Source organism: Lissotriton helveticus, chromosome 1_1, assembly GCF_964261635.1.
Source record: "Lissotriton helveticus chromosome 1_1, aLisHel1.1, whole genome shotgun sequence".
Lineage (NCBI taxonomy): Eukaryota > Metazoa > Chordata > Amphibia > Caudata > Salamandridae > Lissotriton > Lissotriton helveticus.
In genome coordinates, this window is record NC_136057.1 from 1,013,623,670 (window position 1) to 1,013,649,299 (window position 25,630).

Below are 25,630 nucleotides of genomic sequence, written 5' to 3' on the forward strand. Positions count from 1 at the left end.
GCCATTACGTCACATCCAGGCTTCACTTCACAGCTCCTCCACTATTTCTTACCATAGATTCCACTTTTGTTCGGCAAGACCCCGTCAACGCAGAACAAGCAGTGGCAAAGTCAAATGATCTCTGGAGTGCCCGAGCTATAGGCATTGTTCTTGCAAATGCCTTTTAGCTGTGTTGTCTAGCAGCACATCTTCTGTTCAGCATGGCTGAACGTCACTAAAAAAAGCTTTTTTTTGTGTTAGAATGAACAGGAGAATAAATAACTTTCAGCAATGCCGAATAGCAGATCTGCTGATAGACAACATGGCTAAAAGGCATTCAAATTTACAAGGCCAATAACTCGGGAATTGCCAAAACCTATTGGCTTTGCCAGTGCCTGTCATATTGGAAATATTTGTATAGCCTCGACCTGCATGTCTCTGAAGGGCAGCAGAGCTTGACATAGGGACAGGCTGATCCACCTAAAGTGAAGATGGCTAAAAAGTGCTTGGAGGGATCATTCTATTTGGATGGTAGCAAAACAGTTGAGATGGGCTTTTAGTTTCCTCCTAAAGTGTTGCAAGATAAGGAATACTTACTACTAAATAGTTTGTTGCAGGATCTTGGAGTATAGATTGAGCAGGCTTGTTTACTTGTGTATATATATATCCCTTCTGGGCTTTCTGTTTCTCGGACCTTAGAAGACATACTGCTGTGTGGTATGGAGACGCACTCAATCGCAAGGACCTTTTTTGGTGTTAGTGGCTTTGTAGATTACCTAGAATTACCTCCGTTTGATATTCATTATGCTGTCAAGACAACTGCTTTAGTGGGAGATTAAGAAAGCATAACCCTCTTATTTTTTTTATTTTGATTGAATAGAAGTTAAAAAAAATCTTTTATGTGGTGATGAGACTAGCTGCTCTGCACAAGATAGCTTTCGGAGTAGAAGCATTGTTGCATGGAGGTTTTGAAGACTGGAGAAATGGCGTGAATCCTTGGAGATCTTTGGTTGCTATGTATTATCTTAAATTTCATTTCCACATTTCCCTTTATCAAAAGTTTGGACTATGTGGAATCTAGTGGACTTGGGAGGCTGATTGTAACTGTTCCCTTTCTTGCTCGAAACAGGAGTTGAAGCACGCTAGCAATTACAAGCAGAAAGTCCCATTGGTTGCAGCTGAGCTTTAGGTAAATTGTGTATATGTTTAGGAGGTTTGAATACTGTTCACAGGTGGGTCAGAGGCACTCAGTTGCAATTGCTGAGGACTTATTTTTGTGCCTTATTGGAGTACTGGTGGAGAGGGGTGTCCAGAATAACTAAAATTACAGATTGGAGTAGGGCACAACACTCGGAACATAAGTTGGAATCAGTAGGAAATCTAAGACACCCAGTTCATAGATTTAGGTACAAGGTGCATACAACTATCAAATACTCAGAAATGCGTTCTCGTGGAAATACTGTTCATTCAGGGAAACACTGAATTAAGTCTGAAGTCTCTGAGCAATCAGTTCACATGCCAAGGTTGAACTGAGGGGTCCGGAGTAGGAATACACAAGAAGCCCTGGAGGAAATCACAGAAAGAGCGTGAAGGAAAAGTCTATAATCTTTTACGACGCTGGTGCTCGTTCCTGCTGACTACTATAGGAGGACTAGTGTGCACTAACCTGATAACAAGTACTCGGCATACTTGACTGATGTTCGAAGATTATCTCGGAGCCTTGACCCAGGTAGTTGCAGGGGGTCTGGAGTAGCTGTGCAGGAGGGAGACTTCTAGGGAGCTAGTCACAATACCATTGGCTTACTGTGGACTTGAAGGAGTGGTTCTTGGTTCCGGGAGGGTTCTACAGGTGAGTGGGCAGGGTGAAGCTTGTTTTACAGGGAGGGAAGGCCAAGCAAAAACTCTGGATTGGGCAGGGTTTATATACCCTCTCAAAGGCTCAAAGCAAGCAGCTAGGTCACATGAGGCATCTAGGGCACGTGGCCGCCTGGAAGGTTCTCGAACCTTGGAGAAAAACACATTACACTCACTTTGACCTTAGAGGAAGAGCAGGTGCAACGTGAACATCTGAACCAACAGGAAACCAACGTATTGTACTTGCTTCAACTTGCACAATGGAAAACGGCACCAGGCCCTAGTAACAGTGAGTGCAGGGCATTCTTTTGGCTCACTGGATACTGGGGGAAGCTTGCAAAGACTCAAACTAGAAAACAAACCAAGGCCCTAGTAAATAACTGGTGCAAGGAGCTCTATGGGTTCACAGGCCTTGGTGTGGGGGATCAAGTGCATGTGAATCACAGGGTTATAAGGGAATGTATACAGGGGTGCACATGCAATGGAATCACGGGCACTGAGGGACATTGTTAGGGTTTTCATATCGTGTCATACAGCACCACAGGGGAAATACAACATGAGCCACGCGCGCTAGGCCCAATACACAGGGTGCATGTGGGGGCTGTGACAATGAAAACCTCCACTGCCTAAAACACATGATCCATGCTGAAGTTGGCAAGATTCCACCTTCAAGAAACCTTCACAACTATCCTTTATCAAGAGGACTTTTAAACAGCAATAAACATTTTTAGACTCCTACCCCTTAAACCTCAGATATACCATCCTTGACATTCTTTCATTAAGTGACTTAAAACACTACCACCTAACAAGGCATCCATCTTTGTACCGAACATGAAAAGCACATTATGTACACATGATCCAAAATACCGACAAGCAGAAACCTACTACCACCAGACCTATCGGGGAAGACCACTATCTAGATCTTTATCAGAGCAAGTTCCTGAAATGTTCTTCCAGTGCATATCAGAAATAACTTTGCTGTCCATTTTTAAAACGGCATGGAAATGCATCAAAAGAAGATATATGAACACCTAATATTTATGGGTTCCCCTTCAGTATAGAATATATTTATTTACAAGGTAAAATGTTGGAAGATCTAATCTTCGAAACATGCATCTCTCATTTCGTTGTAGTGGTAAGTTTACTGAAATTGAATCACAACCCTGATGACATGGTGTTAATTGAAATATGATACTGTAAATAAACAATTAAATTGTTAAGACACATTTATAAACAGTATTATCAATTAAAACGCATGGATTGAAATATATTGTAGCTCAGTGAATTGTACTCTTAAACAGAAAAGTCAAGTTCTATTGTAAGTTGTAGTGCAATTAAACAAATAATGTGAAGGAACTTAAGAGATGGGAGGCAACACATAAGCAAGGAAAACCAATTTAACATCTCATCAACTGTTAAGATCATTTCCAAAATTATCCATAGTCCAATGTTGATTAAATGTGTCTATTGATTTCTTCTCTTTCATTCTTGAAAGTGTAACAAACAAACAACCAACACATTTTGCCCTAAACAAGGGCTTTGTCAGGGCAAACAAAAGTATCTTTTTCAGATAATAAAGTTTGTAAGCAGCAAGGTTATATCAGAGTCCCAGATCCTTCGCTACCTTTTTCTTGCATTCAAACCAATATTGTAAATGGTCTGCAGCATTTAGCTTACCGACCTCTATCTCGTTTCACACAAGCGGATAATAAATTGATAAAACAGTAATCCCAATCCGATAAGGGGTCTTTTTGTTTTAGAGAAGATAGAGCACATCGGAGCAGGACGGAACGGCAGATCAGAGAGAGCTTCCTACAGTACTTCTCGGACTAGGATTACTGTTTTCGGAATTTATTACCTGCTTGTGCGAACAAAGACATACGTTGGTTCGCTAAATGCTGCGCACCATATACAATACTGACTTGAATGCAAGAAGTAGGTAGTGAAGGATCTGGGACTCTATGAACTTGCTGCTTACAAACTATATAATCAGCACAAGACTTTTTTGCCCTGAAGAAGCCCTTGTTTAGAGTGAAATGCGTTGATTGCGTCTGGTTTTTACACTTTCAAGATTAAAAGAGAAGATATAAAAAAAAAAATTCCCTCAATATTGGACTCTATGGATACATTTGGAAATGATCTTAACAGTTGATGAGATGTTAAATTGGTTTTCCTTGCTTTTGTGTTGCCTTATCTCTTATGTTTGTTTCTTCATGGATGATTTGGGACCATTTGGCAGCAGGTTCTTTGAGAAGAGCAATTACTGGGCCAAGAAATATATTTGTGGCTATATTAGGTGGTGCAATAATGGAGCCTCCCTAGCTGCTGCTATTTCTTCAGACCGAAAATGTGTACTTAACTTTTTTGTTTGCACATCTGTAAAATTGTGCCTCAAGTCGCAGTCACTGGTATAGATAGAACTCTGAAAACTACATGGTTTAAGTTAATTCTTAGGAAATTAAAATGAAAAAGAAAAGTAGAGCATATCAAACTATGCATGGGACTGAGGCAGGATGCTATCTGAGGAACCATTTCTAGTAGTTTAACTGTTTGAGGGGACACCTATTAAACAGTTTACAGTGCTGTAGAATATGTCCACGTGGGAAAAATACAATTAGCAAGGTTTATAGTCTAGGTAGTACGAGTCTCGGATGCCTCTTGTTTTGAGGGTATTGTCAACTCTTCATATCGTTGCTCTTTCAATGCTGCAACTTGGGTGAAACCTGTACTGGATTCAGTCTTTTGATGGTTAATGTCCTGTTGGGACTATCTTCAGCTCTCGTTGGCAATTCCACTAGCATTTATGGAGATGAAAGTTTAGGGGCAGTAAGTACATTTGAACATGTGAAGACAGCCTGAATTCAGGCTTTGTCGCACAAAAATCAACAGCACCAAATAACCGAGCAAGTGATGGGGATTTACTCTTCATAAGTCTTCAGGAAGATGACTGTTCATTGAGACCCGATTTCGTAGCTGACTGTAAGAGACCATTTGCCACTCACTTAACTCAAGTGTAATTTTTCACTGAACGTAAGAAAACATTCTGAAAACTGATCTTGAGTCCAAAAAGCGGCTTGCTAGTTGTGGTACTGGAGGCTTTTGGCAAGATTCTGAACTGAACCAGATTTTATCACTGATCTGTTTAACCATTTTGCTTTTGCCAATTCAATAGCCTCAAAAACACTCCTTTGTGCAGGCGATGACGTTATCTTGCATACACCATAATGTTGAAGGAAATGTGAAATTGCAAAAGCAGAATGCCTGACAAATGGGGTACAATTGATGGTTTTCTTTCCCTTTTGGAGGAACTCAATTACTTAATGTATAATGACTGAAGATTTTTAAGTATGTGTTGTAAAAATGTTAGTATTTTGAAATGATGCATTTGGAACGACATTGCATTAAAAATGCATTTTCCCTCTGAGTAGACACTATGGAGTGCGAAAGGGCCTTTCTGATCAGAGGGTACAGTTATATGAATTCAGTTTTTGCCAAACGTTCTCACACTGTTAATCGGTGTAGTGTACGTAGGGAGTTTGCGATAAACGGGTGGAGTTTGTGCTGAGTCTGAAATGGGTGAGAATATTTTTTTGTTTTGTGTGTGGGATTGTTGTGGTGGGTAATAGGAGTTATGACAGCAGTACAGGGAAACACAAACCTGAGACTGTACTGCTGAGACAGTGTGAAACCTGTTAGCTCTCAATGATAATTTCTATTGTACGAGTTCTCGCTCCTCCCAGAATAGGAAGACTGTTTTTGTGAGAACAGTGTGTGCATTCACGTGTCTGATGCCAGTTTTGGATGAGCTAAATACAGTACCATGAAGGATGCTACAGTGTGGCATAGTGTAAGCACCACTCAACATGGATTCTAAGGCAAGCCCTTGCTTAGTAAGGGAAGGTTGGTGTGGCTGCCCGATTGTCATGATGCTGGCAGAGAGTATTGACCAAGTATTGACTGTAAATCGATTGCTCTTTTTTTATGAAAATGGTACAGAAGATCCTAATTTCTTGAACCTGTAGTCCTACATGTGGTCTCTGGGAGAAGCTCAGATATTGGCTGTATCTGAAAGAAACAGGTTAGTATTAGATTCCTTACCTTAGAATATCCCCAGGCGTCAGAGTGGATCCGGAATTTTTTGCGTAGCAGTACCCTTGCGCGTCGTTAGATGTCGTCTGCGGCTCCGCGTCCGTCGTCTGCATCATGGGAGCCGGAATGACGTCTCCGGAGTACTTAGACGCCGCCCTCGCGAGCTGACGTCAGTTCCTCTTCTTTCCGCGCCAGCAAGCGCCGATCCGGAAAAAGTGGTACCCTTAGTCAATTTTTGACTAAACTTTTTCGATCATTTTTGATCTACTTCGAAGTCTGTACGACTCAGACGGTGCCGGTAGGGATGCCCGGGTTCAAACCCTGTGCTGACTGAGACCGACGGATGTCGGTTACCGACCCCCATCGCCAGTGTCTTCATTGCCTAGGCCTCGACCACGACGACAAGGCCTGCTCCGACTGTCGAGCCCTGACGTCTAAGGCTAGGCGGGAGCAGTCCCGCAAGCGTCTCGAGCTCCGGCAGTCGGCCCCGTGCCGCTCGAGGTCCCGGTCCGCGAGGAGGTCGAGGGGCCGGTCGTGGGGTCGGAGCCACCATGGCTCTGGGAGTCGTCCACGGTCTTCAGGCTCCTCAGGTAAGCACAAGAAGTCGAAGAGACATCATCGCTCTTCCGACTCCCCCGACGCTCGTGCGGCCGGGCGTTAGGCCGACACCGCCCGCGCGGCTCCGCCGGAGCCGCGGGTGTCGCGGCCTGCTCCATACCCGACGGTCCCTGGGCAGCACGCGACGTCGGAGGAGATCGAGGCCTTCCTCACGGCCATGAGGTCGCTCACTCCTCCGTCGGGCTCCGCGGCACCTTCGGGCTCTGCGGCCCCGACTGGGAGTTCCAGCGGGTCGGGTGCTTCGGCCCCAACGCCGTCGGGTGCTTTGGGCCCGACGCCGCCGGTGACTCCGGTCCTGGCGCCGCAGGATCTGGTTCCGGTTTCGGGTCGCCGCCGGTCGACCTCGCCGGCACCGGCCCCTAGGGTGTCGCCCTTGGCGCCGCCTTCGGGCGGCGCCATCCCCGATCCCTCCCTCGATTCGGGTTCGGCGCCGTATCCGACGTCGATGGGAGATTTCTACTTCTATGACCCAGCCCCATCCTTTGGTCCTGAGTTTCAGGAGTTGGGTGATGAGGGGGATTGGGAGGGGTCTGAAGACCCTCTGGCACGGGAGTGCCAGTCTTATCAGGACTGGTCAGGTGAGCTAGGGGACGCCAGTGGTCTGGATACCTCACCAGACACTGGTTTTGTCTCCCCTCCTACCGTGGCTATGGAGGAGTGGGCTGCTTATAGTGTGGTGTTGACGCAGGTAGCCAAGGCCTTGCACCTTGAGCTCCCTGTCGTGGCCGTGAGGACTAACCTCCTCACTGAGGTCCTTAAACCGCAGGCAAGCTCGGCCGAGCCTCTGCTGTCGTTTAATGAGGCCTTGTCTGACGTTCTTCTGGGCACCTGGTCCAGGCCCGCTACAGGTCAGCCTGTAGATAGGAACATGGCCAGACGCCACCGCCCGGCTCCGGGCGACCCTGCTTTCCTGTCCACCCACCCCGAGAGCCTGGTCATCCAGGCCTCTAACTCCCAGACTGCATTCCCGACGGCTCCCCCCGATCGGGAATCCAAGAGGTATGAGCAGTATGGGAAGAAAGTATTCTCATCCCGGAGTTTGGGATTGCGGTCAGTCAACACCGCTTGCCTCCGTGGCCGCTACACCCACTCTCTGTGGGACACAGTTTTGGACGTGCTGCCACAATGTCCGGAGGAAGTCCGGACTAAACTCACCCAAGCCCTTGCGGAGGGTCGAGATGCGGCACGGTACTCCATCCGGTGTGGGCTGGATACCACGGACTCACTGGGCAGAGCGATGGCAACGACGGTGGCGATTCGTCGCTGCGCCTGGTTGAGGTCCGCCAACTTCTCGGCTGATGTCCAGAACACTCTTATGGACATGCCGTTTGATGGCCGTCACCTCTTTGGCGACAAGGCAGACCATGCGCGCGCTTGAGCGCTTTAAGGACTCCAGGGCTACGGCCAAGTCCTTGGGCCTCTCGGCCCCACGCCAGCAAACGGGTGCCTTTCGCTCCTTTCGTGGCCAAGGAAGGGGCGCCCCCACACGTGCTGCCAGCCACGTACCGCAGTCTAACATCCAGCGCGGTGGCGGCCATGGAAACCGCCGTGGCGGCGGTCGGGGACAATGGCGTGGCCAGTCCACACCTGCCCCTGCAGCTTCTGCCTCAAAACCTTCCTAGTCCGAGCTTTCAGGCCCATGTGACGCCAGTGGGAGGCAGGGTTCGCCATCACCACCTCCACTGGCGCACTGTTACATCGGACAGGTGGGTGCTGCAAATCGTCCGAAGGGGCTACTCCCTCCCCTTCGAGGCGACCCCTCCAGCCATGCCACCGCAGTACCACCGCGTGTCGGGGGATCACTTCACACTTCTCAGAGAGGAAGTTAGGGCCCTCTTGGCCAAAGGGGCCATCGAGCGCTTTCCTGGGCCAGCAGTAGGGTGTGGTTGTTATTCCCACTACTTTCTGGTACCCAAGAAGGGCAAAGGGGGCCTAAGCCCTATCTTGGACCTACAGAACGTCAACGGCTTCCTCCGGCAGGAGAAGTTCAAGATGCTGACACTAGCTCAGGTCCTAGCTGCCCTGGACCCGGTAGACTGGATGGTAGCGTTGGACTTGCAGGACGCTTATTTTCATATCCCCGGCCCACCGGCGTTACCTGCGCTTCACGGTAGGCCACAAGCACTTTCAGTTTACCGTGCTCCCCTTCGGACTTACCAGCGCCCCATGGGTGTTCACGAAAGTGATGGCAGTGTTCGCAGCTCATCTGCGCAGGTTAGGGGTTTGTCTTCCCCTACCTCGACGACTGGTTGTTGAAGGCGGGCTCGCCCCAAACAGTCGTCAACCACCTCCAGACTACGGCCGACCTCCTGCACCTGCTGGGGTTCTCCATCAATGTGCCGAAGTCACACCTGTGTCCCTCTCAGAAGCTCCTCTTCATCGGAGCGGTTCTAGACTCAGTGCAGTTTTGGGTTTATCCTCCCGAACAGCGGGTTTGGGATATTCAGGCTATGATTCCGATCTTTCAGCCGTTATCCCGAGTCTCGGTCAGGTTGACGCTGCAGCTTCTTGGGATGATGGCCTCCTGCATCCTTCTCGTGCATCACGCCAGGTGGCGGATGCGGGATCTGCAGTGCGACCTGAAGTTTCAGAGGGCCCAGCATCAGGGCAACTTGTCCGACCATGTCTTGATCTTGGAGGGCACTGCAAAACAGTTGCAGTGGTGGCTCAGGGACCGCGAGTGGGTCAGCGGCAGATCCCTCTCCCTACCCCAACTGTAGCACGAAGTTGTGACGGACGCGTCCCTCCAGGGCTGGGGTGGCCACATGGGAGAGGCGGAGATCAGAGGACTCTGGTCTCCGGCAGAGTCCCAGCTCCACATCAACCTTCTGGAGCTGCGGGCGATCCGGCTTGCACTGAAGGCATTCCTCCCCTCTGTCCGGGGGAGTGTAGTGCAGGTGTTCACGGACAACACCACTGCCATGTGGTACTGCAACAAACAGGAGGCCCTGCACCTCTGGCAGTGGCTGGAACATCAGGGCGTGACCCTGGTGGTTCAACACCTGGCAGGTTCTCTGAACGCCAGGGCGGACAAACTCAGCCGTCGGTGCATGATGGATCACGAATGGCGTCTGAACTCGGACGTGGCGCAAGGCCTCTTTCAGCAGTGGGGAGAACCTTGGTTAGATCTATTCGCCACCAAAGAGAATACGCAATGTCATCAGTACTGCGCGTTGGAATTTCCAAGGCGGCACTCGCTCGGCGACGCTTTTCGTCGCGAGTGGAGCTGCGGTCTGTTGTACGCCTTTCCGCCTATACCACTTATGCCCAGAGTGCTGAAGATCAGGCGGGACCGGGCCCAAGTTATCCTTGTGGCTCCGGACTGGGCACGAAGGTACTGGTATCCCGAGCTACTCGGTATGTTTGTCGATCCCCCGATTCGTCTGCCTCTTCAGGAGGACCTTCTGTCGCAGCAGCAGGGGACGGTCCTCCACCCGGACCTGTCCAGTCTCCACCTCCATGCTTGGAGATTGAGCGGCGACAGTTGAGGCCATTTGACTTGCCTCCTGAAGTTTGTACTGGGATTCTGGCAGCCAGGCGTTCCTCCACAAAGTCGGTATTCGCCTGCAGGTGGAACAAATTTGTGGCATGGTGCACAGCAAAGGCTGTGGATCCTCTCTGCACCCCTTTCTGAGGTTCTCCTCTTCCTTCTTTCTCTTGCCCAGCAGGGCTCTGCTCTGGGCACTATCAAGGGCTACCTTTCTGCCCTTTCAGCCTTCTTGAGGCTGCCTGATCAGCCATCTTTGTTCAAGTCCCCCATTGTAAATATGTTTTTGTAGGGCATCACACACGTTTCCTCCTGTTCCATTCGTGATGCCTCAGTGGGACATGAACCTTGTACTTACTTTTTTGATGTGCTCTACCTTTGAGCCACTTCATAACTGTCCTCTCCGCCTTCTTACTCTGAAGACTGCTTTCCTGGTTGCCATCACCTCTGCCAGGAGGGTGAGTGAGCTACAGGCTCTTTTCTCTAAAACTCCTTTCCTTTCTGTCCATCTGGACAAGTTGTGTTGCGGACAAGACCCTCTTTCCTGCCCAATGTAGTCACAGCCTTCCACATCGGGCAGTCCATCACTTTGCCCACCTTCTTTCTGCCTCCGCATCCCTCGAAAGAGGAAGAGAGGCTCCACCCCCTGGACCCAAAACGTGCGCTCTCCTTCTATCTGGATCGCACTCGCCAGTTTCGGGTGGATGACCAACTCTTTGTTGGGTACGTGGGCGCTAAGAAAGGTCGGGCGGTGCACAAGCGGACCATCTCTCGGTGGGTCGTCTTGTGCATCAAAGTATGCTACTCCTTGGCTAAAAAGGAGCCTCCTGTTGGGCTGAGGGCCCATTCCACTCGGGCCACAGCGGCTACTACTGCCCTGGGCTGGGGAGTCCTCTTGCCGGACATATGTCAGGCAGCTACGTGGGCTTTGCTGCACACGTTTGCAAGACACTACTGCCTGGACAGCCAAGTCCGGAGGGATGGCTTCTTTGGCCGTTCCGTCCTCCAGGACTTTCTGGTCTGATTATTGGTTCGCAGACCCACCACCGGGGTTGGTATTGTACTCCGGCGACGTCATTCCGGCGCCCACGACGCCGGCGACAGACGCGGAGCCGCAGACTACGCATACCGACGCGCAAGGGTACTGCTACGCAAAAATTTCTGGATCCAGTCTGACACCTGGGGATATTCTAAGGTAAGGAATCTAATACTAACTACTGTTTCTTACAGATATATCGTTACCGAAGGTAAGTAACTTGTGCTTTTAGGACCGCCACCTAGACCTGTAAAAGATAAAAGCATGCAGCCATTATCATACGAAGAACCCGATTAACTTCTGCAACCCTACCACCTTGGCAACTTTACCACTTCAGTAAGGTTTTTTCTAAAATAGTATGACAATTTTCTAAGCCTCTCATTCTAAAAAAAAAAAAACCTCAGCCGATGGCATTGGCTGAAATAACTTGCATCCCCGTTCAACCCTTTAATTCTTAAGGCAGATTATAAAAAGCTGTTCAGCCTCCCATCTTTCTCGCCACATCATGGAAATAATAATTTGATATTTTACAACATGGATTCAAACAGGGCTGCAACATAAAGACACCGTTTTGCTGCAAATTGTTGATGACTCAACCAGCTTCCTTGACTCTGGTAACCCCTGCCTAATTGTGCTTCTAGCTCTACCGGCTGTCTATGATTCAGTCGACCATTTCTCTCTGACTAACATATTGGTTGATTATGCTTCATCCCATTCTAATCTCCAAGCCCCGTGGCCCAATGTTTAGATGATTTGACCTGATTGATCTGTTTTGATTTTTCACAGATTTTATGAGTCAATTGTTATCCATAAAGTGCTATAATGTCCTAGGGCCACGTTCCCACTCTAGAAAAACACAAAATAAGAACACAGTTGAGAAGTCCCGAAACAGGTAATTTATTGCAAGTCCTCAAAGAGAGTATATTTCCCTGGGCCCCTTAACATTCCAGGCCCTGTTAAAAGCAGCACTAAATAGTAACACCTGGCTGCAACAGTACGGTGTATTTTGTCTATAGAGTAAAGTCCTTTAAGGATTCAATACTTCAGAAAACTAGATTACTCAACCGGATGCCTGTTGTAAGATTTTTGAGCCTTGGTAGAAATCCCAGGTCTGTGGTTTTTAGCACTCTAACAACCAGTCTGGCAGTGCCAGCTCGACTTGCATGCATATTGTATTTTCTTAGTGCAGACTTAGCCAAAAGTCAGCAGAGCACTGTCCAGAGACAAAGCCAGCATAAAGTCAACAAATGATGGAGGTAGCCTAGTTGTGGGCGGTTAATGCCTTGTGATGTCGTGTTCTTTAAAGAGGTGAACCCTTTCCTAAATTGGAGCTGTGTTTGGGGCTTTCCTGATGGGTATGGGGCTGGTGTTCCAGATCCTGGTTGCATAGATGGAAAAGGCCTGCTGCCTTGTTTCTTCTGTTTTGTACACCTCTTATTCTGCCGTTTGATGGTGTCCTGGTTGCAAGTGTGCCCAGACTACCAGAGATGGTGAGTTGATCTTCTAGATAAGGGGTGGGTGCTGGTCATGATGGCTTAATAAATTATGCAGCTGGTTAGACGGTGGAGCGACTAGCAAGGGGCGCCTATAGATTTAGGTGGTGTGATCATATTTCCTTAGGTCATGGATGAGATGTGCTGCAGCATGTAAGATGCCCTTAAGGGGTGCCAGTGTGGATCCAAGGAGGCCAGGAAACAGGGTATTACCATATTACAGATGCAACAGTATGCCAGCTTGAAAAGCAGTTCTGAAGTCATTTTATGAAAGCAAAAGTTTCACATTTTATTTGATAGAAGAGGGACTTGTTACCAGGCATTGTGATTTTTCTTTTTTTTTGTTGCAATTTGTTCCTTGAGGGTGAGATTGGTGTCCAAGGTGAACCCAAGTGAATTGGCATTCAGTCAATGATGGGGTTTGAAGATATCAAGGTGCATGTTGGTGAGCTGAGTCTGTACTGTTTTCCGTCTGTTAGTAGTTTTTGACAGATAACAAGAAATTTTTCCTGGTTGGTTTGAGCTTCAGATATGTGCTGCACATCCAGGTCTGGATGATGTGCAGGCAGTGTTTGAGGGCTTTGTTGTCTGAAGCATAAGAGACTTCCAGGGAGAGTTCTGCATCATCTGCATATTGGTGAACGTTGATGCAGTTACCCATGAGTAGATCACAATGTGGCTCCATGTAGAGGTAGAAGATAACGGGAGACTGTATGGAATGCCGGGGCACTTAATAGGTGATGAGGATCTTTTTAGGCCTAGGTGTGCTCCTGTGAACAAACGTCCAGTTAATCCCATTTGAAACTCCATAGTGGGTAGGAGGATGGGATGGTAGACTGTGTCAAAGAAAGCTGAAAGGTCCAGCACTGTTAGGTGGCAGGGGTAATTGTCATCTGTGGTCAGGAGGGCAGCATTGTCTAGAATATGTAAGGCATAGGTTTCTGTTATTAAGCACAATCTTAAGCCAGTTTGATAGTTGTGCAGTAGATGGTTAGCCTTGATGTGATCTTGGAGTTTTACGTAGCCTGCTTTTGAAAAGATCTTGCTGCTAAATGTAGGTGAGCGATTGGTTAGTAAGTAGTTCGCGAGGTCATACATTTCTATTGTAGGTTTCTTTAGGAGTGGGAGGATCTGGCCTCTCTTCAGAGCTTCTCGGAGGATTCCTTGATTAAGAGAGGCTTTGAACATTTTGAGTAGGGTTGAGAACATCCACAGAAGCTTTGAAGGGCAGATCTGCGAGAGAGAGATGTGAAGATTGACCATTGTGGAATTATATGGTGAGGGGTGGGCATAAGAGATAAATCAGGCTTGGTGTCGATGTGCTATCAGTTTCTGTATTTTTTTTCATTGAAGAAGAGGTTGACGGTATTACAGTTTACCTTGGAGTGATTAATAGATTGGTCTGGAAGGTGCTTTATGGAGTGCTAGACTGTCCTGAAAAGCATTCTGTGACTTCATTGATAGTGTTGGTGTGGTACTTTGGCTTGGCTGATGTGATGAGCTGTCGGCGTGTTGCACCGAGGCTTCAATATCATGAGGTCAGAGTTCCTGGGGCTTTGGCTTGTACTTGTCTTCTAATTGGGGTGTGGATATTCAAGTTTTTCCCAAAAAGTGTTGGTTTTTTAGAAGGGTGTTTCCGTCAGATGTAGAGATGATAGGATGAGAGATTAGGTTAAACATTATGATGTCTATTGAGAAATCTTTTAAAGAGCTGAGTGTTTGGTCTTCTCTTTTGTGTTTAGTTGGTTTGTTGGTAGGACACTGAGCTGAGAGATCAGAATGGCAAAGTGTATGGTCCAGTCTATAAGTATGGGTTGTTTGCATTTGATTGCTAAAGTTAAGAAAACAAGGTTGAGGACCTGGCCTTCGGAGTGTTGTACCACATTGTGTGTCGATGAAGTTGTTTGGGTTTTTGTTTTAGAGCTTGTGTTGAAATCACCCAAGAGGGTGGTGTTGGCCTGTTGGATGGACGAGGTGAAAAATAGATCTAAATATTCATTAATTAAGTCATTGTTCTGCCTGGGAGGTCTGTAAATGAGATAATCTTACTTGATTGCTTAGGTTTGAGAACTTGGGAGTGACGGGGAGGCCTCCTCCTTTACGCATGTGGTCTACCCAATGGATGCTGTAACCAGTGGTAAACCCGTCCAAGGCATTCAAGGATGTTGGGTTGAACCAGGTTTCTGTGATGTAGAGGGCATCAAGCTTTTGATAGGTGATCAGGTCTGCTATGTTTGGTGCATGCAACACTATGGAGCTTGTATTTATGAGCATGAGTTGCAATATGAGATCTCGAGTTTGAGGTAGTCGGTGGTATGTGTACAACCTTTGTTCTGTGTGTTATGCAAATGCTATGTTTGTGTCCTCTAGATCTGGGTGTGATATTGGGGATTGGCAGTATGGCGTGCTGTGATTTTGTGGTTTTATATTGCTTTTTAAGTTTCATTGGAATGGAGGTTCTGGCCCAAGGAACTTTCTACCCCCATCCTGCCCATACAGGCAACGACCTTGTCTGTATCTGCATTTTGCTAGCGACACTCCAGTGATGGGATGTACTAAAGAATTGATCAAAGTAGCAAGAACGCAGGAAATGTCACTCCTTGTGCAGATGAATGTTAGGAATTCCAATGATGTCACTTCCTGTGCAGATGGCATATAGGAAACCCTCCCTTAATGTTCAAAAGATCATTGCCAAGTGACTCGAACACTGTGTGCCGTATGCCATGACATGGTACTTTGAGGAACCCTGTAAAGGTCTTGTGCAAGCCTGTATTGTAGGCTCTGTAAGGTGTAATAAAACTGCTAGCCACCACTATCTTTGGTACGGTTTAAACCTATAAGAATGAAAAACGCTTTTAATCTGGTTTGAGTATAATCTGGAGCTTGGAGTGACTGAATGTCTGATTCTCATGGATACTTCAAACCGCAGATTCCTCAACTTTAAAATATCATAAAGTGACAGACTAGATCTCGAAGATTTTTCAGCATAACCCCTGTGCACCAGTACGTGGCAGTCTGTGGCTCCACATTGACCCCGCTTTGCCCCAGAAGTGAAGACTGAAGCCACACATAGGTGCCATCCATGTCCCCTGATGTACATGTCTTTATTTGATTTCCTTTGTATAAGGATTCGGAGCTAGCACCTACATTTTCTTGTCTGCCAAATTTTGTCTTACAAAATATTTCTGACAGTGTGTACTGGGACTTGTTCCCCCCCCCGCCCCCTTTAAAACTATAGGGTTAAACATTGTTTAGATTATTTCAAATATATGTCTTTGACAGATGCCCAAAAGGTTTGTCTTGAGTGTTTGGGCTCGGGTCATGACTCGGCGTTGTGTGGGGAGTGTGCCCTGATGTGCCCAAAAGGGATCCGGGAGTGCAAAGTCAAGCTGTTGTAGCTGAACACAGCAGAGAAGTTGTGGTAGGGCTGCTCTCCCTTGAAGTAGAGGAAGCTGACCCATTTCCACACTAAGGGCCACTCCTGTGACTAGGTAGGTATTGCATTCCAATTCTTCAGGTAAGTTAAAATCCAAAAAGGAGAAGTCTTAAGCTTTGTCCAAGCCTAGCCACTCTCCTTCTGAGAAGTCACAGGTTCATCAAGGACGCCCCTAATCTCGCTCTCATTCCCTCACTGTGCAGTCAATTCTACAGCTGATCACTGTGCACCCCGAGTATCTGGAGTTGACTGTGACGGCCTAACAGGTTGAGACATTTAAAGAAGCCTTTCTTGGAATTTTTAGTAGCCTGCCAGCATCCTATGATGCACCTTTGGGCCCCACTGATTCACAGAGGCCTCCAGCCGAGTTACTGCCAGTGGGGCCACCTTCTGCACTGTCTGTTCCTCCTGAACCTGCTTCAGGTTCAGCTCTGACTTAGGAGCCACCTCCACACACTGCACCACGATCCATGCCGGTTTCTGCCACATTGACACCAGTCCTGATGCAGTTGATGCCAGGATAGGATGCCCGTTCCATTTTCCTGTCTAAATCTGAACTGAACCAGTCTTGATCTCTGCTTGAGTCATGCCCTTGAAGAATTGGAACTTGCACAGCCCCAGTACAATTGGGCTTGATATGATGGTACATTTACTTAAGAGCCTTTCTCCAGGGCTCCAACAACTTTTCAGGTCAGACTCTGACCAGAAATATGATGATTTTTATTTGGATCTACATGCCCCCGCGCGCCTATCTCCCCCCCCCCAACCATTTGCTGTAGTCATTAGACGAGCAGAAGTACTTCTGGACTTGCAAGTACGACCAATTAAGGTGATAAACAACGTCCTCACTGAGTTTAAAAAGAGCTCAGACAGACCTCATCCAAACATTTGCTACCCTTCAAAGAAGCACTAACTGACACCTTCATTGGCATGTTGACTAAACCTTGATCCACCCACCTGTGAATGATGATGCTTTAAACCCTCTCTGGGTGACCCTCCCTTCCTTACGCTACACCCTACTCCTGGCCTTGTGGTTCACGCATCTACTAGGAGTGTTAATGCTAGTTCTTTCCTTATGCTTATGAGCAGCGTCAATGCTGGCAAGAGCAGCAAACGTCCCTGTCCCCAGCCCCTCGAGCAGCAACCTCAAGGCCGCTTTGTTTTCCCATAGCAGCACACAACCACCATGTGGGAAACAGAATCAGAAATGTTTTACACGGGTGACCGGCCATAACGCCTGACAGGCCAGTCCTACAGATAGTCCAACTGGGCTACGCCTTGTCATTTTTTCCCTCCCCTTTTTACGCCTAGATTGCAGTGGCTTTGTGAAGTGTTTATCCATTTTTCCTGCAGGAACTTAAGGGTTCTGTGGCGAAAGAAACCATAGAAAGGGCCCTAGCCTGTGAGATCGGAACTGGGTGTTAGTACCATTATTTTCCAGTGCTGAAAAAGGGGGGCTTCGTCCTATTTTTGATCTCCAACCCCTCAATTTATTCCTGCAAAATGACAATTTAAAGATGCTCATGCTTACCCAGGTTCTATTTGCCCTGGATCCAGGAGACTGGATTGTAGTGTTGGACATGCAGGATGCCTATTTTCATGTTCCAGTCTGGCAGGCCCATGGCCCTGCATTTCAAGGTTGTGCCACGAGCTTTTACAATTTGCCATGCTCCCTTTCAGCCTCACTAGAGCCCCTCAGATGTTTATGAAGGTTGTGGTGGTGGACATAGTATGAATTCAGACGTCCGCGGTGCAAGTCATCCCTTATCTGGATGACTGACTGGCTGTTGAAGGCAGGATCATAACTCTGTTTTGAACCACCTCCAGATGATGATGATGATGATGACTTTTGTATCATTAGGTTTAGCAATGAATATGCTGAAGTCACGCCTGGCTTTGCTGAGGCTTCCTTTCATTGGAGTCATCCTGGATATGTTTTATTGGGTCTTCGGTTTCGATTGAGTCCAGGACATTCGGTCTATGATTGCAATGTGTCAGCCTTGCTCCTGGTTCTCAGTGAGGGTAGCTCTAAGGCTTCTTAGGCATTTGGCCTCCTGTATGCTGCTCTTTGATCATGCGAGATGTGATATATATAGGCTCTGCTGTGGGATCTGAAGGCTCAAATGGCCCAGCAAGAAGGTAACCAGTCAGATTTCATCCAGGAGTCTGACGAGACTTCTAAAGGTCTGCAGCGGTTGTCTGCTTGACTGCAACGGGGCTAGTAGTAGATCTCATCTCCCTACCCAACCCGAAACGGACTGATGGCAGATGCATTGCTGCTGGGTTTGTGAGGTTGTATGTTAGAGGTGGACTTTGATCAGCGAAGATCCATCTACACACTAACGTTTTGGAGCTGTGGGCCTTTTGTTTGCTGTTGAAAGCCTACCTCCTGTTCATCAAGAGGAGAGTTGTTCAGATACTAGAGGACAACACAACTGTCATATGATATTGAAACAAATATTGTGGAGTGGGGTCTTGAGCCCTGTGCCAGGCGGCCCTGCCCTCTGAAACTGGCTGAATCACCAGAGCATTTTCCTGATTGTGCTCCACCTGTCCTGATCTTTAAACACTAGTACAGACAAACTCAGAGAGTGACACATTGCGGATCACAATTGGCAGGTAAATTCGGAGGAGGCACAGGGAATGTTCCAGCAATGGGGGAAACCCAGGATCAAACTTTTTGCCACTTTCAAGAATGCACAGTGACAAGACACTTTTGCACAATGAAACTCGCAAGAATACTCTGAGAGATACTTCCAGCCTAGAGTGGAGCACAAGGCTCTTGCATGCTTTCCCGCCACTCACTCTCATGCCATGAGTTCTGAAGATCAGGAATGACTGGGCCCAAGTCATCCTAGTGCCTTCAGAGAGAGCCATGCGAGCGTGGTACCCAGAATCTCTGGGTAAGACCATCTGTCCTCCCACCGGGTTGCTGCTTCAGAAGGATGTTCTGTTGCAGCAGTAAGACAGAGTCTTTGACCTGGGTCTGCTCAATCTACACCTCCATATGTGGAGGTTGAACAGTGGCAGTTGACTACTAATTCGATTCCCCCTCCTAAAGTAGTGGATGTTATCCTTGTGGCAAAGTGTCCTAATACAGAGTCTGTGTGTGCTGGAAACTGGTAGAAGTTTATGGCCTTGTGTGGCACCCTTATTAGGCAACTGTAATACAGACCAGTCGTAAGTCTTGTAGTTCTGTCTTTGGCCCAGCATGAACTTGGAGTGGGCACAGTTAAAGGCCATCTGTCTGCCGCGTTCAACCTTTTTGTATTTATGGACCAACTACCCTTGTTCAAATGATCCATTGAGATGTAATTTCTCGAAGATTAATCCACTTTTACTCCTAAACCCTTTGTGATTCCACAGTGGTACCCTAATTTGGTCCTTACTTTTCTTATGCACGCCCATTTTTGATGAGCTGCACCACTATCCTCTGACTCTTGACTCTTAGGATGGTCTTTCCCATCACATTAACTTCAGCTCTTCCCGGGTGAGCTGCAAGGTTTAACAGTCCATCCTCCCTAAACCACCTTATATCGGATAAATTAGCGCTGCCGACTAGAGCAAACGTTCTTGCAAGTCAAAGTCCATCACTCCCCTGATGTTCTTTGTCCCATCTTACCCCTTTGAAAGAGATGGGGAGACTCCATAATTTGGATCCCAAAAGAGCACTGAGCTTTTACATTGATTGTACAGAAGACCAAGGGTTGGATGATCAATGCCTATATGTGGCTCTAGTAATCACTGCCAGGGCAGAGCTGGGCTAATGTGGAGCCACACAATGCCACCTATCTGTGCCCAGGGGCTATGTTGAACATTTTTTCCGAATCCAGACTGGTGCCTGGGAATATTCTAAAGGTGATGAATCTGCAGTTAGAGTATCTAGAAAGAGCATCATCAAAGGTAATTAACTTGTTTTTTGAGATGTGAAAGTGTTCTACATGCAAGTCTGCTGAGAATCGTTCACACTTGAACGAAAGAAATAAAAAGAAAGCCCTTTGCTAACTTCTAACAGCATTCAAACAGTAAAATGAAAGAAAAGTGTGACGTTTGATGTATTGTAACCATTAAATAGCGCTCATTACAAACTGACCTGTCCTAACGATCTTGATTAGTAAGCAGGTGGTGTTATCCAACTCAGTGGTACTCATTTTATACATCCCAAAGATGGACAAACCGTACCTGGAATTCAACAGACGACCTTGTTATACGCATCTGTTCATTAGATGCGCAATCCACTTGAGACCTCTTTCTTGGACAAGAAAGTTGTTGAAATATGTTGGGTATGCTTTATAACGCTTTGTGGTGATTAATGTAATTTCCAATCAAACGCCCTGCATTTAGATTAAATAGAGAGAAAAACAGATTTGGAATAAAAAGTAATGTGAAAACTTGATTTCTCATGCCGAGATAGACGTCAAGAATTACAGTAGATGTTTTTCTTGTGAAGCACCCTGTATTCCCTTTTGTTGAAATAAATCCTGGAGTGCAAACGTTGGATCGAGTTGAGCTATTTCCATTAAACAATTGTGCATTCGAGATCTCTCAGTAGGGAAACCCAATTATCGTCTGCTCGTTAAGGTTGGTGCATTATTAATCTGTGGCTGCAAGTGAATAGGCCGATCCAGCGTTTCAGAAGGTTGATTGGAGAAGAACATACTTAAAATGCTCCCGTGGCATAATGTCGCTTCCTGAGACCATGAGCTATCTATTTGCAGGCATGGGTCTTTAATTGATTGAATTTACGTGCTTTGATGGGCTGTGGCTCTGAACTCTTCTCTTTTCTCTTCATAGGGCCATTAAGAACGGGAAAGGGCTGCACAGTAAAAAGGAGGTCCCCATCCACCGCGTAGCAGATGTTTCTGGGGTGAGTTACTCTTTAATGCTAGCGTGTGAAATGTATGTCTGAGCAGGTGAATTAAGGGTTGTGTAGAGCAAGGTGGCAGGACATGCCATCGAATTGGAAAGCTGAAAATACTTTTGGTTTGTGTAGATAAAGAAGGAACGGGGTTAATCAGAGTGTAATCAAAATGTGACTAACAGGAAAATTTTATTGTAGTTTGTTAATGATTACTTCACAAAACACTCTTGAGACAACCATCTGTGGAAAGTGAAGTTAACTTAGCAGAAATTTGAACCTACCACCAGTTGAGTCCTCCAACAATGGGTTTTGTAGCATGTTTTTTAAGTGTTAAGAAGTTTGTTTTCAGTGTTAATGCCTGCTGCACATCAGGTGGCTACATATACACTTGCCTGCGGTGATTTGTGTACCCATAGGTTGCATTGTTAGGTTTTACCTTTAAGCGGTCTGATGTTGAAAAGGCCTCTTGTGGACAACAATAAAACTTAGTGGGCTTTAGGCCAGCCCTAGACTTACCATTGATTGGCTTTCTTGTCAACTCAATTGTTTACTTTGTACGGCATTCCCTTTCTTTTTGTCTCACTCCTGGAGTATGCCTTCTTTACGATCATTTTGATTGGATGACTTGTATCCTTCCACTGCTTACATTCAAGGAGCTATGTTTTTCCTTTTCTTTCAGTAGCTCCATTGGATTGCATGTGTTCTCTTGCTTTCTTATAGTGTGCCGCTTCCCTCACAGATACCTACCCCACCCCTGCTGCGCTCAATGTTTTTTCCTCTTCCCCTAACCCTCAGTTCGACCAAAGCTTCCCCCAACCCTCTTAGTTATCCATTTTTTTTCTCCTCCAGCCTGAAAATCCTCCATTCCTCCACTGCGCCTCCTGTTGTGGTCTTTCACAAGTTTGTTTTTAAGTTTTGTGGAGACCTCATCACCAACCATTTTCCCCTGAGCAGCTCTGTTTTTCAAAGTATGTTTTGTGCATGCTTAAATTACTTACTTGCAGCTCCAAGATTGGCGTATGCCATCTTGGAACAGTAAATAAAAAAATAACGAAATGGTGGCAGCAGCTTGATGTATGCACTTGCATATGTGGTGAACATGAGTACGCATAAGTCATCTGTTAGGCCACTTTAGCATCATGATGCATCTGCAGATATGCGTACAACCAAGTCATACCTTTTTTTTTAAACAAATGCCAAACAGCATAGATAAAATGCACTGAAGTATTGGCAAAGCCAGTAGGTCAAAAAGGCAGACATAATGGTATTTGCCCATGCTTGTTAGGTCTGAGCAAGATTGGTCCAGTAGAAAGAACCAATGTTTTTGCTGTCAGTGCTCGCAGCAGCAGAGAACAGACAGAAGTGTGCCTTTTGGAAGCTAGAAAGGGTCTGATGTGGGTGACTTCGTTGTCTCTTCTAGGACTGCTTTTTATCTGTTGACTCTTTTTGAAAGGTTGTAACTGTGCCTTAACACCAGTGTGCTAGGATCCTTGCGGCAATGTAAGCAGGAAGGAATAAGATATGGGGACTGGAAGTAAGAAAGTAAAGTCCACATTTGTAAAGCGCACAATCACCCGTAAGGGTCTCTAGGCGCTGGGGGCCGTCGGGAAGATTAAGCGAGCTATGAGGAGTAGAGGAGGCCATGAAGTATTCAGGATATAGGAGAATTTCAGATGTAGCTGTCTGAGCTCCAGACATTGAATGCATTTAAATAAATTGAACAAGTAATACTTTTCTCCATGTTGTCTGTTATGGCCACTAGAGGCGATGTGACAACTGACGAGGAGGATGGGATCCGGGTAGCCACTGCTCATAGTGTCGGGAGGAATGAGACTGTAGGAGCCCACCCCATCTTACTCATCACCCGCCAAGTTTCACGCTGCTGCCTGAAGTCACTCTGTTGCTCCTCTTATTTCCTGGTGCCTCCAAACTGACTGCAGCAACGCGAGACAGTGAGTGCCTACTTAGGGCTGCCCTCAGCAAGTGTCTCATGCCATTGGGAGTGTGCCACAAGACTGCGAGTGCCTACTGCGCTCCATGCTCAGCAAAGTGTCTCGTGCCCTCGGGAGCCCAACCTGTTCGGGTGCTTGTCCTGTTGTACCTGCAGCCTCGAGTCACATGATGTCCCCATAGCTGCTGGGGGTAAGTCAGGCATAGACTTTCCTGTTCTACTGCTGCAACTTTCAGCAAGCATCCTACGTGTATTTGTCTGCTCCCTCGGTGGACATCTTTAAGTCAAATGGCTCAACCAATGAGCTGTGAAGAACCACATTAGCCATTTTAGTCTGGCACCATTATTATTCTTCAATGTTTTCCTATCTACAGTGTTGATACATCCTGCTAACGCCTCGTATGTGCAAAAAATCCCAATAAAGTGGAAGATTTATTTATTTAATGTATTTCTTACAATCTAAGAGCAACTGCCTTTATCACACGCAACTTCTACATTTTGCTTCTACAGTGGTGCTTCCTCATCTCAGCATAGGCAATGTTAATGCCTCCGTACACCATGCAAAACCCCCAGCCACGACCAGCCATGCTTGGTGTCATTCCTGAACCCACTGGAACTGCTGCCTCTTCTTTCTGGAAGTGGCATAGGGCCTCGCTGGTAAGAATGGCTAACTGACTTTGAAGGCTTCATGACAGAGTCACAAGTCACGGAACCAAATCAACAACTCCACATCCTGTGCAACCTGTAGGCAAAGTGGTAGGACAGATCATTAAAGAATTACAGGCAGATGTGTCAGCATCATATCAAGATGTACGTAAAGCACTCAATAGAAAGTTTCTCCACAAACGCAATATTGACTATGAACGTCCTACTTTAAACTTAGCCTCTCAAGAAAAGAATGAATCTATGGGGGAGTTCATCACGCATCTGACGTCTAGCGCACTACTGAAAATTTGACAATTTCATGCCTGAAGATGCCTGGGAATCCCAGAGGAATGTCACTCGAAATAGCTACATCAAGCCTCCTAAAGAAAAACTTTCTGGATGAAATAGAAGAGCTGACCAGAGTCAAACATCGAGCTGAAGAACACGCAAAACAAAACGAAAGTGTGGAAAAGGTGAATAACGGAACCAGCTTTCGTCTCCAAACTCGACGCAAGGAGCGCCGCTTGCCTCGACATAGTCTCTCAGACTCTTGGATCGGCATCGTACCTCAAAACATAGTGGAAATAGACGTGAGCAACAGCTGAAATATTATTGTGTGGGCAAGAACATCTACACATGGGTTTGTATCCTAATATGGGTCAACTATGTTGGCGTTGTGAGAAAGACTAACATTTTGAAAAGGTGTGCAGAGCAGCTCGGAAAGACATTCAAAAATCTGTCGCAGATTCAAGAGCACAACATCACGTGAAGGCAGTCCATGACAGGCGTGAACGATCCACTAGCTTGTCTTGATCAAGTATTCAGTCACATGCTACAGTCACATGCTACTTCCCGAGTTGGGATCTCTGTCTCCAATTTCCCAAAACAGTTGAGTATGCATCTGCATGATAACTGATCCTGACAGATTAAAGAAATATCTAAGACTCCCTATACAAATCGGAAATCATCCAACAAATTTATTCTACACAGTAGAGCATCACTAAACTGCATCATGAAATACAACAAAATGAATCCCAAACCCAGGTTATACAAAGCTGCTGTTCAAGTATACACCTGGATGACCAAAGAACCACTGCCATGTTTTGAACAATTTCGCACATCCCTCACCTACAAAGACAGATCAGTTCAAACTCAAATACATATCCTTGATGGATCTGAAGCAGCAGATTGTCTTCTCCGCCTACCCATGGCAGAACGCCTGAAGCTAGTAATAATACAACATCGAGGGGAGGATGAACCAGGCATCATAAGCAAGTTCCCAAAATTGTTCACAGGACTTGGGAAAAATGGCCCAATTTCAGGTTTAACATATCAATGAACAAATCACGCTGGTGGCTCAACATCACCGAAAGTACCATTCCACCTACAAAAATTAGTAGAGTATGAACTACAGAACCTACTCAGGGCAGACATCATTGATAGATCATCTGGGACCATCCCCTGGGTGTCTCCAGTGGTTGTAGTGCCTAAACTTCGATCAGAAGACAAGGTGCGCTTAGGTGTTGACACGAGAGCAGCAAACACTGCAGTTGAATGTGAAAGACACCAGGCGCCTCACATCAGCAATATGATCGCGTTACTGAATGGGGGACAAAATGTTGATAAAATTGGACCTTAACAAGGGCGAACATCAGCTTGAACTCCACAAGAGTTACCGCTAAATTTCCAAATTTTTTACTCCAGGTCTCTTCGGATACAAACGACTTAGCTTCAATGTTTCATCTGCAGCAGAAGTTTTTCAGAGGCAATGCACATAGTCATTTGCCACATTTCTAATGCACTTAATTACAGTGATGATATTCTTATCTTTGGTGCCACCATCGTGGACCATGACAAAGCACTGGATCAAGTGTGTCACGCGTTTCTGGAAGCTACTTTGACACTTAACAGAGACCAATGTGAATTCCACAAATCTACTCTGTTTTATAGACAGATCTTTTAGAGTGATGGCATGAGGGCTGATCACGATAAGGTCTCCGCGCAAAATGACACCCCTTTCCCACGTGATGTCAGTGACGTCCGCTCATTTCTGGGAATGGACAGCTATTGTGCCCAGTATATTTAGGACTATGCCACCATAAGTTATCCTTTGCGTGCACTTACAAAGCAAGGTCAACCCTTCCCGTGGTCTGAGAGATGCACTCAAGGATTCAAACAAAT

General features: G+C 46.5%; 1 protein-coding gene across 2 annotated transcripts in view; it reads left to right on the forward strand.

The window, feature by feature from the left end:
• SND1 (staphylococcal nuclease and tudor domain containing 1) overlaps positions 1 to 25,630 on the forward strand; it is a 2,092,018-nt gene that overhangs the window by 770,853 nt on the left and 1,295,535 nt on the right. For both annotated transcript variants that reach the window (XM_078677758.1, XM_078677762.1), the window contains exon 14: positions 20,787 to 20,859. In XM_078677758.1, the coding sequence (XP_078533884.1) occupies positions 20,787 to 20,859 (73 nt within the window). The remainder of the gene's footprint in view (positions 1 to 20,786; positions 20,860 to 25,630) is intronic.